The sequence below is a fragment of the Malassezia japonica genome, chromosome 2 (genome assembly GCF_029542785.1).
Source record: "Malassezia japonica chromosome 2, complete sequence".
NCBI lineage: Eukaryota > Fungi > Basidiomycota > Malasseziomycetes > Malasseziales > Malasseziaceae > Malassezia > Malassezia japonica.
The window spans coordinates 1,391,045-1,414,235 of record NC_083371.1 but is presented as its reverse complement, the minus strand read 5'-3'; the positions used below and the strand labels follow the sequence as shown (position 1 = coordinate 1,414,235).

Genomic DNA, 23,191 nt, shown 5'->3' with positions numbered 1-23,191 from the left:
CTAATCCTAATCCTAATCCTAATCCTAATCCTAATCCTAATCCTAATCCTAATCCTAATCCTAATCCTAATCCTAATCCTAATAATCCTAATCCTAATCCTAATCCTAATCCTAATCCTAATCCTAATCCTAATCCTAATCCTAATCCTAATCCTAATCCTAATCCTAATCCTAATCCTAATCCTAATCCTAATCCTAATCCTAATCCTAATCCTAATCCTAATCCTAATCCTAATCCTAATCCTAATCCTAATCCTAATCCTAATCCTAATCCTAATCCTAATCCTAATCCTAATCCTAATCCTAATCCTAATCCTAATCCTAATCCTAATCCTAATCCTAATCCTAATCCTATCATTCAAAAGAAAATGGCCCAGCTTCAGCGATCTCGTGTCTAACTACTCGCATGCGCCAGTGGATAAACATGAACAGCGTCTATTATGGCATACCAAGTCAATAATGTAACTATCAGTTCTTCTTGATCTTGTTTACACGCAGGTTGTTGTAGTGGCCAAAGTGCGCCTTCTCACTCGTCAACGCAACCACCTTCCTCTTGCCTTCCTCCTTGTAGCGCCACTGCGAGTGCACCTTCCCGTCCGTTTCCACGACACTAATGCCCGACACATCACTCTTTCCGTCCCACGTAGACTTAAACGCCTGCTTGTCGCTCCTGTGCTTCACATTCTCGTATTCGCACTCCTGCATTCCAAGCGCCACCAACTTAGCGTCGTCCGTCGGCACGTGTTCAATGCACATACCCGTCTCCTGCACAAGTTCCAGCCGACCAAATTTCGCATCAGGGTTCTCATCTTTTCCCTTCAGGTTGCATTCCACAAACTTCACAACTGGGAAGTACTTCGACTCTTCCTCAAACAGCATCATCATTTCTCCGTACGGCTTCACCGGCTTCTCGCTCATCACCGGGCCAATCGACTTGCTAGGCTTGTTCATCCAAAGCTCCAGCTGACCCTCGTACGCCACCTTGCACTTCACATCATTAGAACGCTCCTCAATAGTCGCCGCCATAGCGACCGCCGCAAGCGTAGCGAAAAGCAGAGCAATGTTCTTTTGCATTGTAGATGATCTTTCTTGGTCTTGTTGGAGTGGACGAGCTGTTTATTATTGGAACTTTGAGATAGCAGGTTGCGCTTGTTGTTAGTTTCACTGAGCCTTCGCAGTCATTTATATATTCATGTCTTCCATCAGGTGGACACGGAATTCCGAGCCGTCCCTAGGGTCTTGGCAGGGGAAGGGGTATAAGTAGAATTAATTACTACGCGCAGTTACCGAGTTACCGCGCGCTTGACGCGAGGGATCGGAGAGTTTTGACCCATTCACAAACTCCGTCGCTTTGCCCTAGCTGACCTGTTGCCTTGCGGTTCCGTAGTTGTTGCGGTGCACCGTATGCCAGTGACCGATGCGTGGGGTTAGTATAAGCAGTGCCTTGCAAAATTTCTAGTCGTGAATAGCCTTAGCTAAACCTCTGCACACACTAATTCGACCATTTTGGGCATATTAGTCAGACAATTTTTGAGTCGTTTTTTGTAATCGAGTAGAAGTCGGTAACACCGGTGATCACCCTAATAAACACGTCAATGTCAAAATTGGGCCAATTTCCATCACTACGAAAAACCATCATGTTGTATAAGCAGACGTCAAGATCTTCGAGCCGAAACGCCTAGCTCTTGCAAGGTATCTCTACCTTTCTTTAACCCGCTCGACCAACAAAATGGTCCCAGAGGGGACGACCTTGCACAATCGATCCACTAGGCATCACAAGAGAATCCAAGTCATTTAGTCCTTCAATATCATTTTCCATACATACAACATTCTTTTATCCCATCCCTCTTCTAGCGTTCACAGCGCCGGTTCTCTCGGTGGTACCGGCAAGCGATCGGCAAGTGATCTGCAACTGGTTTACAGGGCCGCGCTAGTTTTCCGAGTCGTCCCAGGATCGACCAGCTTCTCCATACGTGACATATCATATTTTGAACGTTTCATGTTTAGGTCCCAGCGCAACTTCCAAAGTGGAGGAGTACGTAGATTTACCGATGAATCGTCCAGTTAAATTGAGTCGCTTTGGTTGCGTCTAGGGTGGTAAGTCAAGCTGAGTTACTCGGCAACGAACTATGATGCGTGCATAAGCGCAGCGCTTTCTCCTGCATATCAATGGTACATTTCACTGGCACAAGTTGTTTACATTTGTTCACATAGATAGATGAACGTTTGTTACCATGCAAATCAAAACATGAACTCTCGAACGAGTGCTCTTCAGAGCCCATAAAAATCAGCATTTTGAAGCAAGCCATGGTACTCCCAAAATGATTATCCCTCTTCTACCTCTTGTTATCTTGTTTGCGCAGCTTGTGTCAGCTACGATTGCTGTGTCATATCCCACTGTTGCTCACCAACGCCGCATCAGCATTCCTGTACCGAGTGATGACCCTTTCTTCACCCCCCCCCATGGCTGGGAGAAGGCTAGCAACGGCGATGTTCTTCGCACGCGTAAAGTTGATCTTGCCATTCTTGAGGTTGACAAAATGAACATCAAAGAGGCCCATCAGATTCTTTATCGCACCACGGGCGTCAATGAATCCGTGCCATCTACTACCGTGACGACCGTCGTTGTTCCTTTCAATGCCAAGCCTAACAAGCTCGTCAACTATCTGACCTTTGTTGATGCCGACGGCTCCCAATGCTCGCCCTCGTACACAATGCGCAAGGGTGGCCACCTAGCCAATGACCTTGGTATGACTTTCCAGCAGCTTGTTATGACGACTTTCTTGAATGATGGTTACACAATGACCCTCCCTGACCACCAGGGTCCCAATCGCGCTTTTGCCGCTGGTCGCCTTGAGGGTCGTATGTCGATTGATGGTACTCGCGCTACGCTCAACTTTAAGCATCTTGGCCTAGACCAAAAATCCAAGGTTGCTTACTATGGATACTCGGGCGGTGCTATTGCTTGTGGCTGGGTCGCTGCTTTGCACCAGAACTATGCTCCTGAACTAAACGTCGTCGGATATGCCCTCGGTGGTACTCCTTCGAATGTTTCCAGCACTATCACAAACATCAACGGCGGGCCCTTCTCCGCTTTCGGTGTCGCTGGTGTGACCGGTCTTCTCTACACGTACCCTAACCTGTACAATTGGGCTCAGGGCAAGATTACCGATGAAGGATATGCGGCCATCGAATACGCTCGGAAAAGTTGCCTACTCCAAACCTTGGTCAGGTACCCTTTCCAGCCTTTGCTTAGCGACAAGTTCGTCAAGGGCGGTGCTCGCCTTCTGTACGAACCCGTGGTGAAGAAAATTACCGATACTCTTGTTATGGGAGTCAAGTCGGATGAGACCCCTCGCGCCCCTGTTTACATGTACCATGCTAACCATGATGAAATCATTCCTTTTGATTCGGCCTTGAAGTCTGCCAAGGGCTGGGCTAAGCATGGCGCTGACATCGTATTCGAGGAATACACTTCTCTCATTCTTGGCCATGTGGGTGGTGCTGTCGTTGGTATTCCCGACTCCTTGCTTTTCGTCCGTGACCGCATGGAGGGCAAGTCGTTCCCCAAGGGATTCACTCATAAGAAGGTTATTGACCCTCTTCTCGACCCCCGTGCCGCCCTCAAGGGTCTTGACTCGCTGATCAAGACTATCCAGGATATCTTTGGCAAGAGGATCGGTCCTAAGGACTCGTTGATCACGGCCTCTTTGTCAAGGCGCACCAGTAGCTGAGTTTACACTCGGTCTAAAGCTACACATAATGTTGATCTTTAATTATGTTGCACGCATCTTTGGACAGTATGCAATTCGCTATAGTTGTGATATGGCATCACTGAGAGAATCTCAATAATTAAACCAAGGCCTTCAACGTAATATAATGTTATCACGCATTGTTGTGACTCTACTATCTTACCATTTGACAAATTTAGAATTATAGTTGTAATGTGTCGATCATTATTTGGTGATGGGTATCGCATGCCTACCCACTTCAGCTTGTTCCCTAAATGCGTTTAATACGGATCAACAATTAGTGGGGTTAAATATAATTCCCCTAATCCTAATCCTAATCCTACATTCCAACGTCCGACACTGTTCCACGAATTGAATTGTCTGTGATCCGCTATGAATCCAAAGGGGTTTGTAACACCGTAATCGATTTGGAAAGCCTCCCGACCTTCAATCAGTAACCTTGCGCAACAGCGAGCGGTTCAGATTTTTTTTCTCGACGGATGGAATACCACTGAGGCGCAGAGATACTTCCAGGTCTGCAATCAGACAGCGCAGGACGTGCTTTACTCCTTCAGTACCATCAATAGACAAGCCATACACCCAGGGACGGCCGATAAGAACCATTTTCGCGCCCAGCGCAAGTGCTTTGGCAATATCAGTACCAGAACGAATGCCAGAGTCAAACAGCACATCCAGCTTGTCACCAACAGCATCAACGATCTCCGGAAAAACCTCAATAGACGAAACCGAGTCATTGATCTGGCGCCCGCCATGGGTTGAGACCACAATGCCATCCATACCATGCTTTACAGCAAGGTTCGCATCTTCGACACTCATGATACCTTTAAGGACAATTGGCCCATCCCAAAGCTCCCGAAGGTCACACAAATCTTCCCAAGAATGTGACGTTCCACTGAACAGATTGTGGGTCCATTCGATCGCAGCCGCGCCAATATCCTCATCCACGCTCTTTCCATGCTTCTTTTGGAAATGTTCCCGGAAGACAGGGTCGCTCAGACCCAATTCGACACCAGTGTGGTCCGGTATCACGAACGGATTGTAGCCATTCTTCATATCAGAAGGCCTGTAACCCAACGTGTAGGTGTCCAATGTAACTACCAAAGCCGTGAAGCCTGCAGCTTTGGCACGACGCAGGATGCTTGCCGTGAATGCCTTACTTTCGTTGGGAGGCCAGTAAAGTTGGAAAAAGCGGTGGCCATCGCAGTTCGCTTCTGCCACCTTTTCAATAGACGTGGATGTAGCTGAGCTCATGATGTAAGTAACACCGACCTCCTTGGCCGCCGTTGCCGGAGCAATTTCGCCTTCACGGTGGAAAATAGTGTTGACTCCTACAGGCGCAATTGCAATAGGGCTAGGCACAGATTGGCCCAATACCTTGTAGCGTGGAACAATGTCAGTGTGGTCAAAAGCAACCAGGCGGCGGGGAACGATGAGCCACTTCTTGAAATAATTCACATCACGGTGGTCCGTGAACTTGTCCCCGGCAGAGCCATTGACGTAACCAAAAGAGTTGGCAGAGAGTGCATGTCGCGCTTTTTCTTCCCAGTCAGAGAATTCGAAACCGTACGGGATAATTTCGTTGTGACTTCCCTTGTCAAACACTTCGATAGCAAGCGACTTTGGATCCATGGTGAGAGCGAAGAGGTGCGCCCCGCATAAAGGCGGTTTCGTAACTTTAGAATTTGCGCATGTACGCCACAGCTTACACGTGCCAATCCATAGGGTTCAAGTGTCACCGATGCGGGCATAACGCCATGTGGAGGGCCTACGTCAGTTTCGTACTGCAGGCACAGACGCGTGATGGGATGAGGTATGGCGGTGCTATGGTACGTGGGAAGAAGGCTATGTAATCTGATTGTGACTATAGCATTAGCCCACACTTCCTTGGGCAATTGAACTTTGTATTAAAATATATTTGCTCTATAAATTGAGGCAATAGCCCTTCAAAATGGACTCAATCTCCTCACCCACGATCAAGCCCCTAGAATTCTTTGCTGGATGGCCATATTCTTTATTTATTTACAGGGTGGTCCGAGCGAGGGTACCACCATGTATCCAAGTTTCAAGACGTTCTCTGGACGTCGTCCAGCCGTTATGTCAAAGCACTGGAAACAGGTTCCTGGGTATATTAGATAATCATTACACGACGATCCGAGGCTCTAGCAACTTGAAACTTCCGCTGCATGCTGATGCAAACTCTCCACGTTGATTCAATTAGCGTCAATTATTAACCAACACCAAGTGTCCAAGATACGCGGCAAACGTGAATCAATGTGTTTTGTCCTCGGCTTCCTCTCCAGGTCCCAATAGGTATGGCTAGGGCAACTGTCGACCAATGCTTTGTTCCTACAAACAAGGTCAAGAATGACCTGCATTATCAAATTGGTGGCCGATCATTCTCACCGCTCATAACTGCAAATGAACTCAACGCTCATCTGAAACTTCTGGCCGCATTCAAGCAGCTTAAATCATCGGCATTAACTCTTCCAGGTTATATGGATATGGTACCACCATCCTATGGCGCACATGGACCACCTCCTTACAGAGATACGATCGGACATAGCTCTGGAACTCTCGGTTTTGAAGCGGACTCGTGCAAAGGTTCATCTTTACGATGGTCTATTTTTTTTGACCAAGGCACTCCGACGTTTTGAAATTTACGTTAACAATGTGCTCAACCCCGCGAGGACTGGCGCCACGCCTGCACAACAAACCATGCGTCTCAACATTCCTCCTCTTTTGTCTTCCCAAGACGAGAGGAGATACCGGACGGATCCTGTGTTACTCGATTCTTCGCTTCTCCCTCTCCTTGATGTGCTTATGATTTGGCATACGTATTTACTTAATCCATTTCGCTACAACGAAGACCTTTTTTATATGCCATCTCGTTTGAATCTTGCTGGGATCCAGTTTCCACTTTGCGAAGTCGCTTCTCCCCTTGTCCCTTTGGAACTTCACTATAATGCACCCGAGGCAGCGCAAGAATGGGAGACGCTTACTGGGGAGCCCTTCGATTTGTTCGCACCAGGATATGCGACTTGCCCTATGCCGTGCCACAATTGTAACCAACCAAAACCAATGCGTTGGGAAGACATTGTCCAACCCACCTGGAGTTTTAAATGTGACAATTGTACTGTTGTCACGAACCAACCCAAGACCATGGGGCGCCGTTGGCTTGATGCGGTGCATATGTGGGCTCGTGGCGACTCGCAAACTCACTCTTTCCGGCTCCCAGGCGCAGGGATCTCTGGTGTAACTGGCTGTTTTTTCACAAGCGACCCCTACTCTCCTATCCTTGTTAGATTGTTTGATACCAGTCGGACAGGATCAGGGATTATGCTAGGTCCAGATGGTGAACTAAAGATGACCAGGTTTGCGGACAACTACGGTGAAATTGAGTCTGCTCATGCCAGTCCGAATGATATTTATGAAGCAGCTGGTCACGACATCCATGAAATATCAAGGTTGGTACTTGCAACAACCCAAAAGAAAATCAACTCTGTCAATACAACCATGGAAAGTCCGGCAAGCTTGAATCTTCGGCGGCGAGTGAGCCTTATGATGAGTTTTTACCTGGAAGCAAATGCACTCAGTCCTGCCAGTCGTGACCTCGTGGCAGCTGTCCAGCGTCAATTTCGATTCATTGAAAGCATTGACAAGCTCGGTTGGCTCGATTCCAGGGTTGAGCTTGACCATACAGCATCAATTTCGCGTTATCATGCGTGGCTTAACATTACTGCGAAACATTTGAAGATGCTTTGCCCTACTTTGGACATTGACTTGGCTTGGCACACGCATCAACTCAAACAATCATATTATTGTGACTGTTTTGCCACTGTGCTGCGTTTCGTCGATCATAATGACAAGGTGGACAAATCATATTTGCGTGATGCTTTTGACGATACGATGTCGCTTTGGACAGCGGAATACAAACAGCCTTATTCAATTGTTTTGCGCAACGGAAAACAGTCCACTTTCAAATCTCCGAAGGGACTTTTTACCAAACTCAAAACCAAAGCAAAGTCAAAATCGGCGCAGCCCCTCCATGAGAAAACCGATACTCAATCTCACCAAACCAACCCAAGTACACATAGCGCTGTAATTCGACCTGACTCCGAGGAGCAGCATGAAGATGAGTTTGAGTAAGTTATTCGATCATTTTGTTATTGTGGTACTAACTATAATCAGTGAGCCTATTGCATACTCCGACCTCGAACCGTTTTATTTCGCCCCTGTTTATGACGCCAACATTCCTGGTAAAGGAGGACATCCTGCCAGCGTTAAAAATCAACTTGGTAACGGTGATGGCATGTGTGTTGCAGGTGTTCACTCCTATGGTCCAATGGTTGCGTCATTGCAAGCAACGCAAAGGTCCCGGAACGAGATTCCGGTCGTCTCGCCTGTTCGTGGACAGGCAGAGTGTATGGCACATCTCAGCCCCGAATTCTCCTATGGCTATAATATGCGGAGAAATGTGACCTATGGCCCTGTGTCTTCCTCGCAATTGCTTGCCCCAGGTGGGGTCATATTTGGACCTATTGTACACTGTGGCAGTAGTGGTTTTGGCGCATGAGGCCACAGTACGGTTTTTTGAGGACTCAAAACAGGTAAATAGTGTTTAACAAGTGTGCATTGAATGACTGTTAGGCAAAAGCAAATGGAGTGCAATTCCCAGAATGTGTGCTAAGCGATCCAAAATTGGGTACAATTTGGCAAATTCTTGGTCCTCAACGTGGAGCATATTCTGTGACTAAATCAAGTGTACATCTGAACCATTGTTTAGAGCGAAAACACGATTCTTTCAACTATAATTACGGTGGGTAGTACAAGAACGCCGCCAAATTCATTAAAATATGTAACGAAACCGCCCATAGAATAAGCACTAGAAATCCAAAAGCAAAGCGGATAGTAAAACCATCGGTGAGTCCTTCATCATCGTGACGGACTCCTTAAGAGGGAATGGACAAACTTCATATTACTTTAGCATTCATCACAGAATGTTCATTACTGCGTTCAAGCCAAAGTAGGAGTTGTGGTTGGCTTTTCATCTTACCAACGGCGATAACCAGCCCAGGCCCAACCCATAGAGTGCTTGGAGCTTGGAGCGCTCGAGTGCTTGGGGTTCGAGTCATTAGAGTTTAAAGAGCTCGACTGCATCATCGAGCTCGAGGGGCTAGAGTCCTTGGAGCTCGAATGGCCCCAATGCTTGGAGCTCGAGGGCATCGAAGAGCTCGAGTGCTTCATAGAGCTCGAGGAGCTGGACTTCGACGAACTCAACGACGAGCTTGCCGGCGATGAGCTCACTGGCGACGAGCTTGACGATGACGAGCTCGCAGGGGACGACGAGCTAGGCGACGAACTCGACGACGAGCTTACCGGTAACGATGACGAGGACGAGGGCTCACATGCTGGCGCACCACGCCGACTATCGGTGGGGTCGCACGCCGAGGCCGAAGCCGAGGACGACACGGTAGACGACGACGGGGAAGCCGAGCCCGACGGCGAGCTAGAAGTGCTCGAAGAGCTCGAATGCTTCATGGAGCTCGAGTCGCCGCCGGGGCTCTTCGATGACGAGTGCTCAGAGCTCGAATGCTCAAAGCTCGAGTGCTTCGAGCTAGACGGGCTCGAGTGTTCAGAGCTCGAGTGCTTCAAACTAGACGGGCTCGAGTGCTCGGAGCTCGAGGGGCTCGATGAGCTGGACGTCGACGAACTTGATGACGAAGTGGGTTCACATCCCGGGACTCCGTGGCGACGGTCGGATGGGTCGCATGCCGGGGCTAAAGACGATGACGACGAGCTAGACAAAGACTTAGAAGCCGACTTAGACAAGCTCTCCGACGAAGGGGTTACAGAGTTAGTCGAGGACTCGGAGATAGGAATGGGAATGGGGACCCCGTTCGAAGAGATCGACGAGGCAGACGACGTCTTGGACGGTGATTTGGAATAATGTGTCGAAGACTTCGGATTGCCACTCGAGGCCTTCGAAGAAGACTCATGCGACGAGGCCGACTTCGGGCTGCCACTCGAGGCCTTCGAAGACGAAGAAGACTGACTGTTCGAAGGTGTACCAGTACCGTGGCCAAGCTTGCCTCCAAATGCGTTCTGGATTGCATTTTGAACCATGGCACGGTTATTGCCCAAAATAGCCGGGTTAAAAGGCTTGTCGTCCGTGCTAAACTGACAGCCGCTCAGACACTTCTCTCCCCGAAGACGGGCTTGAAGGAAATGAAAGGCAGGTTGGCTACCCGCGATTTCAGTTGCATAGTGATCCAATTCCTTGCTAGCGTAGGAAGTGAATTGAATCTTGGCACCGTTGTGGCACCATGCCTTATACGTGTACTTAGCATCTTGATAAGGGATCAGCTCGTCGTGCACGCCGTGGTACATAAACACCGGGGCATCTGGGGTGTCCTTTCCGCCCATAGTCTGTTCACGAACAGCATCAAGATAGGCCGTCGAGCTAAACAGGCCCTGGTTCCGCTTCAGCAACTTGTCCCAGTAAGAACCATCGCGCTTGGCAAACGAAGAAGACAGAATATCCGTGTTGGCATACTTCTTCACAACAGGAGCCAAGCAGTTGCTGCGTGCAAAATCAAGTGCTCCATGGCCTTCACTAGTTAGGGCACTGTTAGCTTCTTTCTTTAGGTCAGGGTAGGCATCCACGAGACCCGTCAAGCCCGCAATACCGTAGCCCGCAAATTGGGTGTGGGTGACGTAATCCAACAGAGAAGAAATGTTGGTTGGTGTGCCACCCAATGCCCAACCCACCACGTTGAGTTCAGGGGCGTAAGAATGCCTAAGTGATGCAGCCCATCCAAGGCCCTGTGCACCGCCGGAATAACCGTAACCAGCGACAGAAGCATTTTTATTAAGGTCGAGTTTGCCAAAGTTCAGGGTAGCACGAATGGAATCCAGGGTCATGTAGCCTGCCATCCGGCCGGCACCGAAAGCGTTCAGCGGGCCCTCGTTGTCACGCACAGTGACGATATAGCCTGCCTGAAGATAAGGGAGGAAGAGCGACTCGTCGACAACGAATCCGAGACTGTCTGTCGATGAAGAAGTGTATCCATAGCTAGGGGCACACTTGGCAGCATTTGACTCCTGCGCTTCGGAGGCGACGACAAGGGAGTCCTTGGTAGCATTGTGCGGGACGAGAACAGTCGTAACGGTGTGCTGCGGCTCTCCCGGCGCGTTCTGGCTGGTGCGGTAGAGGATTTGGTAGGCTTCCTTGACTTTGAAACCAGAGCCAGAAAATTGGGCGTCAACTGAACGCCAGCGGAGAACTTCACCTGGCTGCTTGTCTTTCCATTGCGAGTCAGGCGAATAGAAAGAGTCGTGATCCGGCGTTTCTGCATGGGTGGGAGCTATAAAGGTGGAGCTCAGCGCAAAGAGCACGAGCCAAAATGCACAGAAGCGCGTAAATATCGCGCTCCCGAGCATGGTAGCAGGTGAGGGTTGGTGCCCGTAATACTATGGCTGGGAGCAGCGCCCTGGCTTTATAGTCAGCCCGGACTATTGCTTCATCATTCTGGGCCGATCTGCCTATGGGATCCGTTTTTGAATTTGGTCTAGCCTGTCGGCTGCATGACGGTGCAAGACAGCCAGTGGTTGATCGCCCCGAAAGGGAGGGGGGTGGGGGCGGCACCACACCGGCACCGCACCGGCACCGTGTCGACATGCGGAATACATCATTACATTAAGCTCTCACCCTCACCCTCCTTGCAGTCCGGGCTAATAAAGTGGAACGTGTCTCATTCAGCATGGTGCTACAGGGCTCTATCAGCGGCAGGGCGGTCGTCGACCACGGCCCTGCATTTGCTAGATCCTAGGGAAGGCCTATCAGTGGCTGCAGAGATGCAGGACAATGCGTTGCGCAACTACCGATAATAATTGCTACTAATACGAGCAAATCAGATAGCTCACAGCGCGCCCACCGCAAGATTGCGCGTAACAGAGGGATTTAATCCACGCACGGATTGCCAGGCTAAGGTGCCCTGAGGTCGCAATTTCCTAAAAGGTAAAATAAACTTTGTCTATTTTAAGTATTAGATCCAAGCAATAATTAATAGCCTACTAATGAAGGCCGCCGCGCCCGATCGACGAGTGACGCTTAGGCCCCGTGTAAAAAAAAATGACAAGACCAGCCATCGAACCCGCCACCATGGCGCCCAGGGGGCGTAGACCTCCCTGCACTTGGACAAGGGCGTGCGTATTATTAGTAAACATAGACTGCGCAGTTTCACCGGCGTCCATGCCAACGTCGTCTGGCATGGAAGTTTACGCGGGCGCGTCTCGTGCACGTTCCCAACACTCGACGCGTGTGTTCGTGTTCGAGGAATCGGTTGTGCAAGGAAGGGCTAATCGCGTATATCCCTCGTACTAGATCACAATGCGGTCGTCAAGGAAGTGTGGCAATTTGCCGTGCAGCTTCCTCACGCTCCTTCCTGCCGACAATCGTGGTGTTTTATTTCGTCAGAGTCATTCCGAGCTAGTGCCATAGCTACCTATGTGCAAAAAGTACAATTATGGGAAGTTGTCTTTCCAGAGACAACGTACAACAGTGCGGATTAGATTGCCCGCAATAGTTACGCGCACGTGTTGTTGAAACCGTCCGAAGGGCCGAGGAACAGCTCCTGAATGGTGCTGTTCATCACATGCGTGCCGAGAACAACGCCATTCTCCGACATCACAATCGTGTCGCTCGGTGCGTCCGTCTTCCAGCCCTGCAGGGTCATTTGCTCGATGCACTTCTTCGGCGTGGCGGAGTTGGAGAACCACTGCTTGCGCAGTTCCAGGCTGTGAGAGGTGGCGCACGGCTGGAGCGAGATGCGCGGGTCGGCATCCTCGGGGTATTGAGTCGATGTAAAGTTCGTGTGGTAAATGTTCACGGCGCCAGGCGTAACGCACAGCGTCTTGTTCTGGACGCTGCGGATCTGGCCACCGCTCTTGTACTTGCCGAAAGGAGCAGCGCAGCGGTAGAACTGGAAGGTCTGCGAGGTGTTCTTTGCACGAACCAGCCCCTGGTGGCCGTTCACCTTCCTCTCGTCACTGAACTGGTACACCTCCATGTCCTTGCCGTCGACATCCGCGCCAAACAAGTGGCCGGGCTTGCCTTCGGGAGAGCAACCAAGCTGGTGGGCCATAGAAATGCCACAGAAGGCCAGGAGAGCGACGAAAACAAACTTCATTGTGGTGTGAATGAGAGGAGTGCAAGCACCCGTGGCGCAGCTGCACCCTACGCCCCTGATTTTTTGGGTACCTCCATTCGTATGCTGCGCAGCAGCCCCTGGATCACGTGGGGCGTTGTCCGGACGCGGAAGTCCTGCGCCTTTTCGCGCCCAACCACGTGGATAAATCTTGTCCGTGCACCGTGTGGAGCGTGTGGAGAGCATGACGCTGCCAGCGTCGCGCCAATGGCTGCTCCCGTATCACCGAGCGATTGTCTCGAGTCTCGTACCGGATAGTGATGACCCAGAGGTGCGCGATAGACTTGTTGTGCTGGCCCCCGGACTAGGCCTGCGGCGCATTGTCGCTACGTTGCTGCGCGTGTACTATAGCCCACAGAACTTGGTCCTGCTCATCAATGCCTCGCCGCGCGACTTGGCCGGCCTGAACCATGATCTTGGCACTCTTGGCCTTCCGCATGATATTGTACAAAATTTACACCACGAAACGGCTGCAAAGCAGCGTGCCGATGCCTACATGGCTGGTGGGATTTTGAGTGTCACGTCGCGCATTCTCATTGTCGACATGCTTGCCAAGCGCATCCCCACGTCGCTCATTACCGGGATGGTGGTGCTACACGCTGAGCGGTGTGTACTTTGTTTTCTAATGCAGCGTCTCGCCCACCTCGATTGAGGCCTTTATTCTCCGCATTTACCGGCAGGAAAACCAGGTAGGTGGCGCGTCTCACGTCAGGATGGCTTCCTCAAAGCATTCTCTAGCCATGCCGAGCATCTCGCATCTGGAAATACGACACTGCAGACGGTTATGGGGCAGCTTCGCCTGCGCACTGTCGACATCTGGCCGCGGTTCCACCAGTCGATCGACCGCGACCTTGGCCAGCACCGCGCAGATGTGATTGAGCTGCACCAGCCGCCGACGCCCTCGATGCGTGCAATTCAGTCGGCGATTGTCGAGTGCCTTGAGGCGACGCTCGCCGAAGTGCGGCGCAGCAAGCTGGCCGAAGAAGTGGACGAGTTTAGCGTGGAGAGTGTGATGCACCGGGCGTTTGATGTCACGGTCCGCCGCCAGCTCGACCCCGTGTGGCACCGCCTTGCGCCCTCGACCAAGCAGCTGGTTGCAGACCTTGGAACGCTTCGTACGGTATTGCACTACCTGATTTCGTACGATGCCGTGTCGTTCCACACCTATCTCGAGACGATCCTTGCCACGAATGCCGGCGAGCCCGGGCGGCAGCGGCAGTCGGCGTGGCTTCTGAGCGATGCCTCGAATATTGTGTTCCGCGAAGCGCAGCGCCGTGTGTGGCACGAGACGAGCGAAGGAACGACGGAGCTCACGCTTGAAGAGCCGCCCAAGTGGAAGCTGCTCCTCGATGTATTGGACGAGGTTGAGCAAGAGGTGCACTTGCGCCCCTCGCCCATCTTGATTATGACAGATGCGGAGCGTACGTCTGCGCAGCTGCGTTCCTTCCTTTCGAGTGCCGACGAGGACGAAGAGCACCCTGGGCGTCCGGTGATGGCCGCGACCTTTGCTGAGTACTTGCAGTGGAAGCAGAGTGTGCAAGCCTTTCAGCGGACAAAAGAGACGCCCGGTGCGGACGAGGCGCTGAGCGAGGCGCTGCAGCGCAAATCTGCGCGCTCCTCTGCGCTAAAGCGGCGGCGAATCCGCGGCGGGATGGCGATGCCGGTGCACACCCACGGCGATGCAGCGCCGCAAAACCTGCCCGAGCTCCCTCCTGATGCCCCCCGTGCGCAGCCGTGGGAGCTCAAGAGTGATGAGCCAGAAGAGACGCTCGAGGACTACTTCGGCCTGGTGGATCTCGGCAACATTGTGGTGATCCACACCTATCGAGGCGAGGAAGACGACAGTCTACTGCAGGAGCTGCGTCCGCGATACGTGATCATGTACGATCCTAGCCCCTCGTTTGTGCGCCAGGTCGAGGTGTACCGCACGATCCATCGTGCGGAGGTGCAAGTCTACTTTATGCTCTATACTGACTCGGTCGAGGAGCAAATGTACCTCGCGCAGCTCCGGCGCGAAAAAGACGCCTTTGAGCGTCTTATCCGGCAGAAAGCGACGATGGCCATACCCCTCACGGTCGATGGCAAGCCGGAGGAAGACGCAGACCAGCGCATGCTGCGCAACCTGAGTTCACGTGTCGCGGGCGGCTCGCAGACGCTGCAGCCCCCGTCGGTGGTGGTGGACATGCGCGAGTTTCGCTCGAGTCTGCCCTCGCTGCTGCACGCGGCCGGGATGCGCGTGATTCCCTGCACGCTGCAAGTCGGCGACTATGTGATTGCCTCGGACATGTGCGTCGAGCGCAAGAGCCTCACCGACTTGGTCCAGAGTCTCAACTCGGGCCGCCTGTATACCCAATGCGAGGCGATGTCGATCCACTACCAGCACCCCATCCTGCTCATCGAGTTTGACCAGGACCGTGCCTTTACGCTCGAGGCGCTCGGCGAGGCGAAGCATGCCAAGACGATCACCGCACGCACCTCGGCCACGGAGCTCGACGTGCAGTCTAAGCTCGTGCTCCTTACGCTGTCCTTCCCCCGCCTGCGCCTCATTTGGTCCTCGTCGCCGTACGCAACCGCGGAAATCTTTTCGGACCTCAAGCAGAACCACGACGAGCCCGACGCGGGGGCGGCCGCGGCCATCGGCATGGACGACGATGTGGTTGGCGAGCACACGTTCCATTTGACACCGGTCGATATGCTACGTGCCATGCCCGGCGTCACGGCCAAGAACTATGTTTACCTCACGAATCATGTCGAGAGCATCCAGGCGCTGTGCGCGATGCCCCTCGCTGCCATCCAGGAGCTTATCGGAAGCGAGCCGGGAAAGAAGCTCCACGCCTTTCTCCACGCCGCTGCCACGTAGACCTCCACACTTTATCTGCCATGTCGCTGATTGGAAAGGTGGTTGCTGTAGATGCTGCCGGCGCGACTGCGCTCTCTGGTGAGCTTGGTACGCAGATTGCTGCGCAGTGGAAGGCGAGCCGTGCGTCAGCCTCCAAGCCCGGCGAGATGCGTGTGCTCTACCCCAACGACTCGGTGCCGATTGCGGCCGTGGCCCTCGGCGAGCAGAAGCAGGCGCCGACCACCGCGCCGGACGCGATGCCATCCGCCGACGCTTTTCTGCGGAACGAGCGCCTGGAGCGCACGCGCCTGGATGCGGCCAAGGGTGCGCGCGCGCTGCGCGACCTCGGTGTGGACGGCGAGCCGAGCGTGGCGGTCGACTCGTTCGCGAGCCCCCACGCGGCGGCGGTCGGCTCGCTGCTCGGCCTCTGGAGCGTGAACCACTTCAAGACGCGCGGCACGGCGCCCGCGTGGGGTAAGCCCGGCCACCTGCAAGGCGGTCGGCACATCACGCCCATTCCCCTGCAAGGCGCCACGACCGATGCGGAGAAGAAGCAGCTGCGCGACGACAGCGACGTGCTGAAGGACACCGCGACGCCCCTCTCCTGGTGGACCGGTGAGGTGTACGGCCGCGCGCAGAACTGGTCGCGCGAGCTGCAAGAGACGGCAGCCAAGTACGTGCTTTGCTTTGACTGACCCAGCCTCTTGACGCCGACCATCTTTGCCGAGCGCATTGTGGCCGCGTTCAAGAACGTGCCCAACACCGAGGTGATCGTGCGCGACGCGGACTGGGTGCGGGACCAAAAGATGAACCTCTTCTTGTCGGTCGCCCAGGGCTCCGAGCAGCCGCTCAAGTTTGTCGAGGTGCACTACCACGGTGCGCCTGACAAGGACGCTGCGCCGCTGGCGTTTGTTGGCAAGGGCATTACCTTTGACACGGGCGGTATCAGCATCAAGCCGGGTGCGGGTATGGACCTGATGCGTGCGGACATGGGCGGTGCGGCGGCGGCCGTCGCGTCGACGCTCGCCATCGCGCAGCTCGGCCTGCCGATCAACGTGTCGACCTTTACGCCGCTCACGGAGAACATGCCGAGCGGCAAGGCGACCAAGCCCGGTGACATCTTTGAGGCGCGCAACGGCCTCACGGTGCAAGTGGACAACACCGACGCCGAGGGCCGTCTTGTGCTGGCGGATGCGATCTCCTACGCGAGCGATGTGTACAAGCCGCACACGCTTGTCGACATTGCGACGCTGACCGGCGCGTGCGTGATTGCGCTCGGCGACGTCTACTCGGGTGTCTTTACCGAGTCGGAGGAGCTCTGGCAGGAGCTCAAGACCGCGAGCGAGGCCGAGCACGACCTGTGCTGGCGCATGCCGCTCGCGGACAGCTTTCTGCCCCAGATTTCCAAGACGAACGCGGACCTGGTCAACACCGGCGGCCGTCCCGCTGGCTCGTGCACCGCGGCAATCTTTTTGAAGCAGTTCGTCACCGGCCTCGAGGACCGCGCCAAGGGCGAGGCGGCCAAGGTGCGCTACGCGCACATTGACATTGCCGGATCGATGGAAGCCGCGAGCAACACGATCAACGACTACCAAGGCAAGGGCCTCACCGGCCGCCCGGTGCGCGCGCTGGTCGAGTTTGCTCGTCGTCTGTCGTACGCGTAAAGGTATACGTATTTCTCGTCCTACGCTACGGCTGGAGATGGCGGATGTCGGCACTGGTCGCCTTGCCGTCGAGCAGCAACTCGGCCATGACCTTGCCGGTGCCGAGACTGTTGTTGATGCCCCACACGGCGTGGCCGGCGGCAAGGTAGATGCCAGACTCGGCGTTGCCACCGATGATCGGAGCTGCGGTGCGCGGAGAGAGCGGGAGATAGCACTACATTAGTCATGAAAACGTACCGCCTGCTCGCGCTTGAGCGTCGCATCGCTCTTCACGTCCAGGTACTCTGGCGAGACCACGGCCGCCTGGCGCTGCAACTCGTCGGTGTACTTCTTGTCAAACTGGACGTCGTCGGCAAGTTCCGGGATCGGAACGTCGTCGGTGCCGCCCGAGATGTACGCCACACCCTTGGGGCGGATGTACAGCTCCGGCGCGCCGGCCGAGTTGCCGTAGCGCATCTCGGAAAAGAAGCAGTCAGCAGACAGCTGGTGGTTCTTGGCAGCCTGAATAACGATGCTGTGCGCACGGCTGCCATCGATCTGCGCCGCGGCGCGCAGGAACGAGGGGAGGGTGTCGGGCGTGAACCACTTGTGCAGCAGCTTGCCGGTCCAGGGGCTGTGTGAGTAAAGAGACACAATGTAACGTACCCAGTCGCAATCACGACATCCGTCGCAGGGATCGTCTCCTCTTTTCCGTCAGCTTCGACCTTGACGCCAGTCACCTTGCCGGCGTCCATTTGAAGGCCCACGGCCTTGGTCGCAAGACGCAGCTGCACACCGGCCTCCTGGGCCTGGTCCGCAAGGAAACGCGTCAGATCGCCCGGGGTAACCTGGGCGGTCGATCCACCGCCACCAATCGGGCTCGTCGAGATGTACACATTGGGGTTCAGCCAGTTGATCTTGGGGCGCGAGCGCGGCTTGCGCGAGGTGTCGAGCGAGAGTTGGTGCGTCTGTGTAAGAGGATGTCCAAAAAAAAATAAAACGTACCTCGACTTCGCGGTAGCCCCAGCGCTCCGCACCGTTATTTTCCTTCGCAAGGTCGCGATGAAGTTTGTAGCTCAATGCAGCGAGACTCGATGTCGCCATGCCATGCCAGTCCAGCGCAAGAAAGCCGCCGGCCTTGCCCGAAGCGCCAGGTGCCACACCCTTGCTCGACTCGAGCAACGTAATGGCAGGGGCATCCTTGGTACGGCTCAAGTAGTACGCAATGCTCGTGCCGATAATACCACCACCCACAATCACAATATGGCGACTGTCGGACATGTTCGTCGTATAGAGTCAAGTTAAGTGCGTGGTACCTGGCAAGTGGCACGGACCCGACACGTGCAATTTCGGCCCATGGTGGGTCCATTGGGTGCGGCCACATTGTGTGACCCAAATTAGGGTCAGTCGAGGGAATACCGGAGAAAATCACAAAAAAAGAAACAAAAAAAATGTGGTAGAACTGGGATTCGAACCCAGGATAACTTGGGTGCAACGGGAGTCCGTCGAAATATTCAACAATACTTGAATCAAGCGCCTTAGACCACTCGGCCATCCTACCATACTTTCACCTATCTTGGTGCGGTTTGGACGTATATAATTAGATTGACTTTGTGCAGCGTCGTCACTCGCTTCTCGCCACGATGCTTTCTCCTCAGGGCGTGCTCGCCGAGCAGCTTCCTCAAAATATCGTGCGTACGGCACAGAATACGGACAAGGTAGACGATCAGGAGGTAACGGTGCTGTGCCAGGAGTACGACGACCGCACGCTCGTGCTTGTCACACAGGTCGGCAAGGTGGGGTACCTCGTACGTGCACGCACTCACGCAGGTCCAAGCGCAGGTGAACCCGGGCGAGCAGACTGCCGAGTTTCTCAATAACAAGGGGCGGCAGGACACGATTCGCGTGCCGACCGTCTCGCTCGTGCCGCTGTTTGGCACGCCGCCGAACGAGATGGGCGACCTGTACGCACTCTATGCCACTCAGATCGCGGCCAAGATCTGCGCGGACTTGTACACGGCCGACACGATGATGGGGCCGATGAAGCCGGTGGTCGTCGGCCTCGCGCTGAGCCCAGCGACAGATAACGAGGACCTGGCTAAGGAAAAGAATCGCCTAGATACGGTCCTTGCGCTCGTCGAAAAGTCGCGCGTATGGTGATAAAATATACCAAGTAGGCTAGGATGCTATGGGCAATGGGGGACCCGACCGCTTCGTGTTGGTTCGCCTGTCGATCGGGGGGACGCGCACCGCGTTGCTTATGAAATGAACCGCTCTTGGCCAATTCGGCCCATTTTCCTCCACACGAAATTTTTGTCCACGCGACGCCATGGCGGGTACGACAAAGCGTGAGCAGAAAGCGGCCAAGTTTCGTGCAAAGAAGCATGCCGATGTGAAGGAGGACAAGAGCGAGGATACGAACGAGTCTACCGGGACAGTTCCTACGCCTGCGGCCGAGGCGGCAGCCGAGCCTGCTGCGGAGCCTGCTGCAGAGCCGGCTACAGAGCCTACGCAGTCTACCGAGCCTGCGGCGCATGCCGACGAAGCCGCTGCCTCGACCGACGCGCCAAAGCCCAAAAAGAGCAAGAAGCGCAAGACTCCCCCCTCGAGCGAGGGTGCGACGCGCACCGTCTTTGACGATGACGGCGTCGCGAAAGAAGTTGCTGCCCCTGCTCCTGCCCCTGCCGAGACAAAGCCCGGCCAGAAATATATCGTGTTTGTTGGTACGCCCCCACTCTAACGCAGGCAACATGTCCTTTGACGTGACGGCCGAAATGCTTGCGAAGCACTTTGCCGAGACGTGTGGCGAGACACCCCAAGTGCGTCTGCTCACGAAGCGTGCGGACCCCAAAGCGCTCGAAGGTCTCTCGAACTCGAAGCGCAAGTCGATTGCCAAAGGCAAAGCACGGGACCCCTCTGCCCCCGTCTCGAGAGGCTGTGCGTTTGCCGAGTTCAGCTCGCCGACTGCGTTGCAAAAAGCACTGCGTTTTCACCATTCGCAGTTCCATAACCGCCAGATTAATGTCGAGCTCACCGCGGGCGGTGGCGGCAAGAGCGAGCAACGCCAGGAGAAGATCAAGGCGAAGAATGCCGAGCTCGAGAAAGAACGCGTACGTCCTCCCCCCCACCTCCCTTACCCAGCGCAAACATTTCGAAAAGCACGTCAAGCCGCAGGCCGAGGCGCAGAAGCAGAAGCAGGCCGAGGCTGCGCCTGTGTCTGCCCCCCCCTCGGTGCCTGCCGCGCGCGACGCGCCGCCGGCGAAGCGCCCCAAATTTGCGAGTGGCGCCAATGCTGTGCGTCTTGGGTAATCTATGACAATACATCCGTGTTCTCTGGGAGCCACAGGCTAGGTAGTGTGCTAGTCAGCGCCGGCTGTCCGTACTGGCTGAGGCCGTCGTTGAGCAGTCCCGGGTGGTTCCAAGCGAGGGCTGGCTCGAATGGCCGTGTCGCCGGCCGGTCGCCCTGGTCCTCGTCGTGCTGTGCGTGTGCGTGCTCTTCCGCATCGCTGATCGAGTAGATATCGTACAAGCTCAGGTGCGACGTCAGTGGCCCAAACACGTGGTTGACGTGCGTCAGGAACCATCCCGTGAATGCGAGGAGCGGCACAATGAGCAGACTGTTGAGCACCTGCTTCCTGACGGAAAACAGTGAGAGCTGGTACACCTGGAAGAGGAGCAGGGCCCAGATGCACCGCGTCACAGCCAGCGGCCAAGCGTGGCCGTGAGAGTCGTAGGGCTTGTCAAATACGTTGAGCAGCTGGTACTTGAGCACGACGTACGCGACCGCAAAGTACATTGCGCCGAACACGACAATGAGCGGCGCGACGATGCTGTAGATCAACGAGAGGGTAAAGATGAGCAGCGCCTGCGGGTACAGCGTGCTCACCGACATGGTCGGCGGCTGGATTGCGTGCGCACGGTCGCGCGGCGTGTTCACCACAAACAAGCGCCAGATTTGGCGGAGGAGCACGGTCGGGAGCTGGATCAGCTGGAACGGCTGCAGGGCGAGTCCCTGGAAGATGACATAAGACAACGACACGTTCCGTGCGCCCGGGAGCGAGTTCGCGAGCTTGTCCAGGAGCGAGGCCGGGTTCTTGGCGAGTTCCCGCAGCGAGCTGAGGACGTTGGAGAAAGCAAAGACAAACACCACCGAAAAGAGCAGGTAGAGGTAGTACTTGTTCAGCACGCTGTGGTCGATGCGCGAGCGCGAGCGGATGCGCTGGAAGTAGGTCGAGTACTGCATCGCGATCGGTACGAGCGCGTTAATCGAGATCAGGAGCAGAGTCGGGAGCGAGCTGCGCACGAACGCATTCAGGCGCAAGTTCCGCTGCATCTGCTCGTACAGCCACGGGAAGTTGTCCTTGATCGTACGCGGAAGGAACAGGTAGCCCAGGATACCGCTCAGCGACAGGGTAAAGACGAGGAGCATCGCCATGAGCACGGCCATGATGCCCTGGCGGAAGCGGCGGTCCCACACGCCCGGCTCCTCGTTCACCCAGATGATATCGCGCGGCTCGACCGCCGGCTGCGTCTCACAGTAGCCCGGGCGGGGATAGTGCACGACCTGGCTCGCGATCTGGGCGCTGGAGGCGTGCGTAAAAGTGACAAATGCAGTGTGTCCGTGTACAAACACCTGCTCGCGCTTCTCCTGGACCGCGCGATCGAGCTCGGCAAACTGGAACGAGAGTGCATCGATCGCGTCGACGCGCGGCGCACAGAGGTTCCACGAGGCGTGCACCGTCGGGCGTTTCTTGCCTGCGACCGTGACCTTGGCGCCGACCTTGGGCGCATCGCGCGGCGTTGGCGGCGCGCGCATCCCGAGCGTCTCTTGGCGGATGGCTTCCGGGTCGTAGTTGCGCGCACGCGCAGGGTCGCCGACGTACGCAGACCACGTCCGCTCGAGGCGGCGGAGGGCCTGGATGCGGCGGAGGAGGAGCACGTCCAGGGCCTTGGTATCCTGCAAGACACTCAGGCACTCGACCTCGAGGCGCAGCTCGCGAAAGTACGAGATGAGCGCCTCCTCGTTGGCGAGGTGCGCCGGGATCTCGCGCACTTCGACGGTGCGGGCCGTTTGGGTCTTGAGCTGCGTCAGTGCGTGTCCCTGGCGGCAGCGGATAAAAACGGTATAGGTGCGCCACAGGATGTACAGCGCGAGCAGCGAGTAGACGTACGTGCTCAGCAGCTGCGTGTTCTCGTACAGTGCGTCGCGCGTAAAGAGCTTCGGGAACGGCAGGTACGGGAGTGGCTCGCGGGGCATGTGCTTAAACGTCGCAGTGAGCGTCGCGTTGCGTCCGTCGAGCTCTCCGTCCCGTAGGCCGTCGACGGTGCCGTTGGAGTAGTAGTTTACCGGGATCAGCACAAACGCCGCCCAGAGGCTCGCCAGCACCAGGTAGGCAAAGCCCATCTTGAGAAAGAGGAGCGCGACTGCGCCGTCGAGGCCGACCATGTGCAGCACGCTGTGGTCCGAGTACAGGACGATGGGCAAGATCCAGCCCAGGATGCTGTTGCGCATCTTGTCGTACGGCAGCGCGGACCCCTGCTGGGTGTACTGGCCCAGGTACATGGACGGGTAGTGGCGTTTCCACACGCCAAACACCAGCAGCGACACTGCGCCGATAAAAAGAGAAAAGAGGATCTGCTGCTGCATCCACGGGCCCTCGAGCTTCATGCCAATCAGCCCGGGCAGCTCGGGCTCGGTTTGGTTGCCGCTCACCGGCCAGCCAACGTCGCCCATCGTGACGGTACGAAGCT

General features: G+C 55.0%; 9 protein-coding genes and 1 non-coding gene across 10 annotated transcripts; 5 read left to right on the top strand and 5 right to left on the bottom strand.

Moving 5' to 3' along the window:
- Positions 1-468: 468 nt before the first annotated feature.
- MJAP1_001867 (uncharacterized protein) lies at positions 469-1,074 on the bottom strand (the record flags this gene model as incomplete). The annotated part of the gene is made up of 1 exon (XM_060265815.1): positions 469-1,074. The coding sequence occupies one exon, from the start codon at positions 1,072-1,074 to the stop codon at positions 469-471; it is 606 nt and encodes a 201-aa protein (XP_060121798.1).
- Positions 1,075-8,749: 7,675 nt separating this feature from the next.
- Positions 8,750-9,699, top strand: MJAP1_001866 (uncharacterized protein; the record flags this gene model as incomplete). The annotated part of the gene is made up of 3 exons (XM_060265814.1): positions 8,750-8,775; positions 8,851-8,864; positions 8,888-9,699. The coding sequence occupies 3 exons, from the start codon at positions 8,750-8,752 to the stop codon at positions 9,697-9,699; spliced, it is 852 nt and encodes a 283-aa protein (XP_060121797.1).
- Positions 9,700-12,337: 2,638 nt separating this feature from the next.
- MJAP1_001865 (uncharacterized protein) lies at positions 12,338-12,940 on the bottom strand (the record flags this gene model as incomplete). The annotated part of the gene is made up of 1 exon (XM_060265813.1): positions 12,338-12,940. One exon carries the CDS (start codon positions 12,938-12,940, stop codon positions 12,338-12,340), a length of 603 nt encoding a protein of 200 aa, XP_060121796.1.
- A 514-nt stretch (positions 12,941-13,454) lies between these two features.
- rad16 (DNA repair protein RAD16) lies at positions 13,455-15,818 on the top strand (the record flags this gene model as incomplete). Its single annotated transcript, XM_060265812.1, has 3 exons — positions 13,455-13,564; positions 13,590-13,647; positions 13,671-15,818. 3 exons carry the CDS (start codon positions 13,455-13,457, stop codon positions 15,816-15,818), a joined length of 2,316 nt encoding a protein of 771 aa, XP_060121795.1.
- Positions 15,819-15,838: 20 nt separating this feature from the next.
- Positions 15,839-17,461, top strand: MJAP1_001863 (uncharacterized protein; the record flags this gene model as incomplete). Its single annotated transcript, XM_060265811.1, has 2 exons — positions 15,839-16,470; positions 16,498-17,461. 2 exons carry the CDS (start codon positions 15,839-15,841, stop codon positions 17,459-17,461), a joined length of 1,596 nt encoding a protein of 531 aa, XP_060121794.1.
- A 25-nt stretch (positions 17,462-17,486) lies between these two features.
- On the bottom strand, positions 17,487-18,721 carry MJAP1_001862 (uncharacterized protein; the record flags this gene model as incomplete). The annotated part of the gene is made up of 4 exons (XM_060265810.1): positions 17,487-17,675; positions 17,699-18,074; positions 18,107-18,408; positions 18,446-18,721. 4 exons carry the CDS (start codon positions 18,719-18,721, stop codon positions 17,487-17,489), a joined length of 1,143 nt encoding a protein of 380 aa, XP_060121793.1.
- Positions 18,722-18,894: 173 nt separating this feature from the next.
- Positions 18,895-19,001, bottom strand: MJAP1_001861. The gene has a single exon. It is a non-coding gene; the product is annotated as a tRNA-Leu (tRNA).
- Positions 19,002-19,083: 82 nt separating this feature from the next.
- Positions 19,084-19,600, top strand: MJAP1_001860 (uncharacterized protein; the record flags this gene model as incomplete). The annotated part of the gene is made up of 2 exons (XM_060265809.1): positions 19,084-19,248; positions 19,271-19,600. The coding sequence occupies 2 exons, from the start codon at positions 19,084-19,086 to the stop codon at positions 19,598-19,600; spliced, it is 495 nt and encodes a 164-aa protein (XP_060121792.1).
- A 169-nt stretch (positions 19,601-19,769) lies between these two features.
- MJAP1_001859 (uncharacterized protein) lies at positions 19,770-20,749 on the top strand (the record flags this gene model as incomplete). The annotated part of the gene is made up of 3 exons (XM_060265808.1): positions 19,770-20,163; positions 20,186-20,550; positions 20,582-20,749. The coding sequence occupies 3 exons, from the start codon at positions 19,770-19,772 to the stop codon at positions 20,747-20,749; spliced, it is 927 nt and encodes a 308-aa protein (XP_060121791.1).
- Position 20,750: 1 nt separating this feature from the next.
- Positions 20,751-23,174, bottom strand: MJAP1_001858 (uncharacterized protein; the record flags this gene model as incomplete). The annotated part of the gene is made up of 1 exon (XM_060265807.1): positions 20,751-23,174. One exon carries the CDS (start codon positions 23,172-23,174, stop codon positions 20,751-20,753), a length of 2,424 nt encoding a protein of 807 aa, XP_060121790.1.
- Positions 23,175-23,191: the final 17 nt, after the last annotated feature.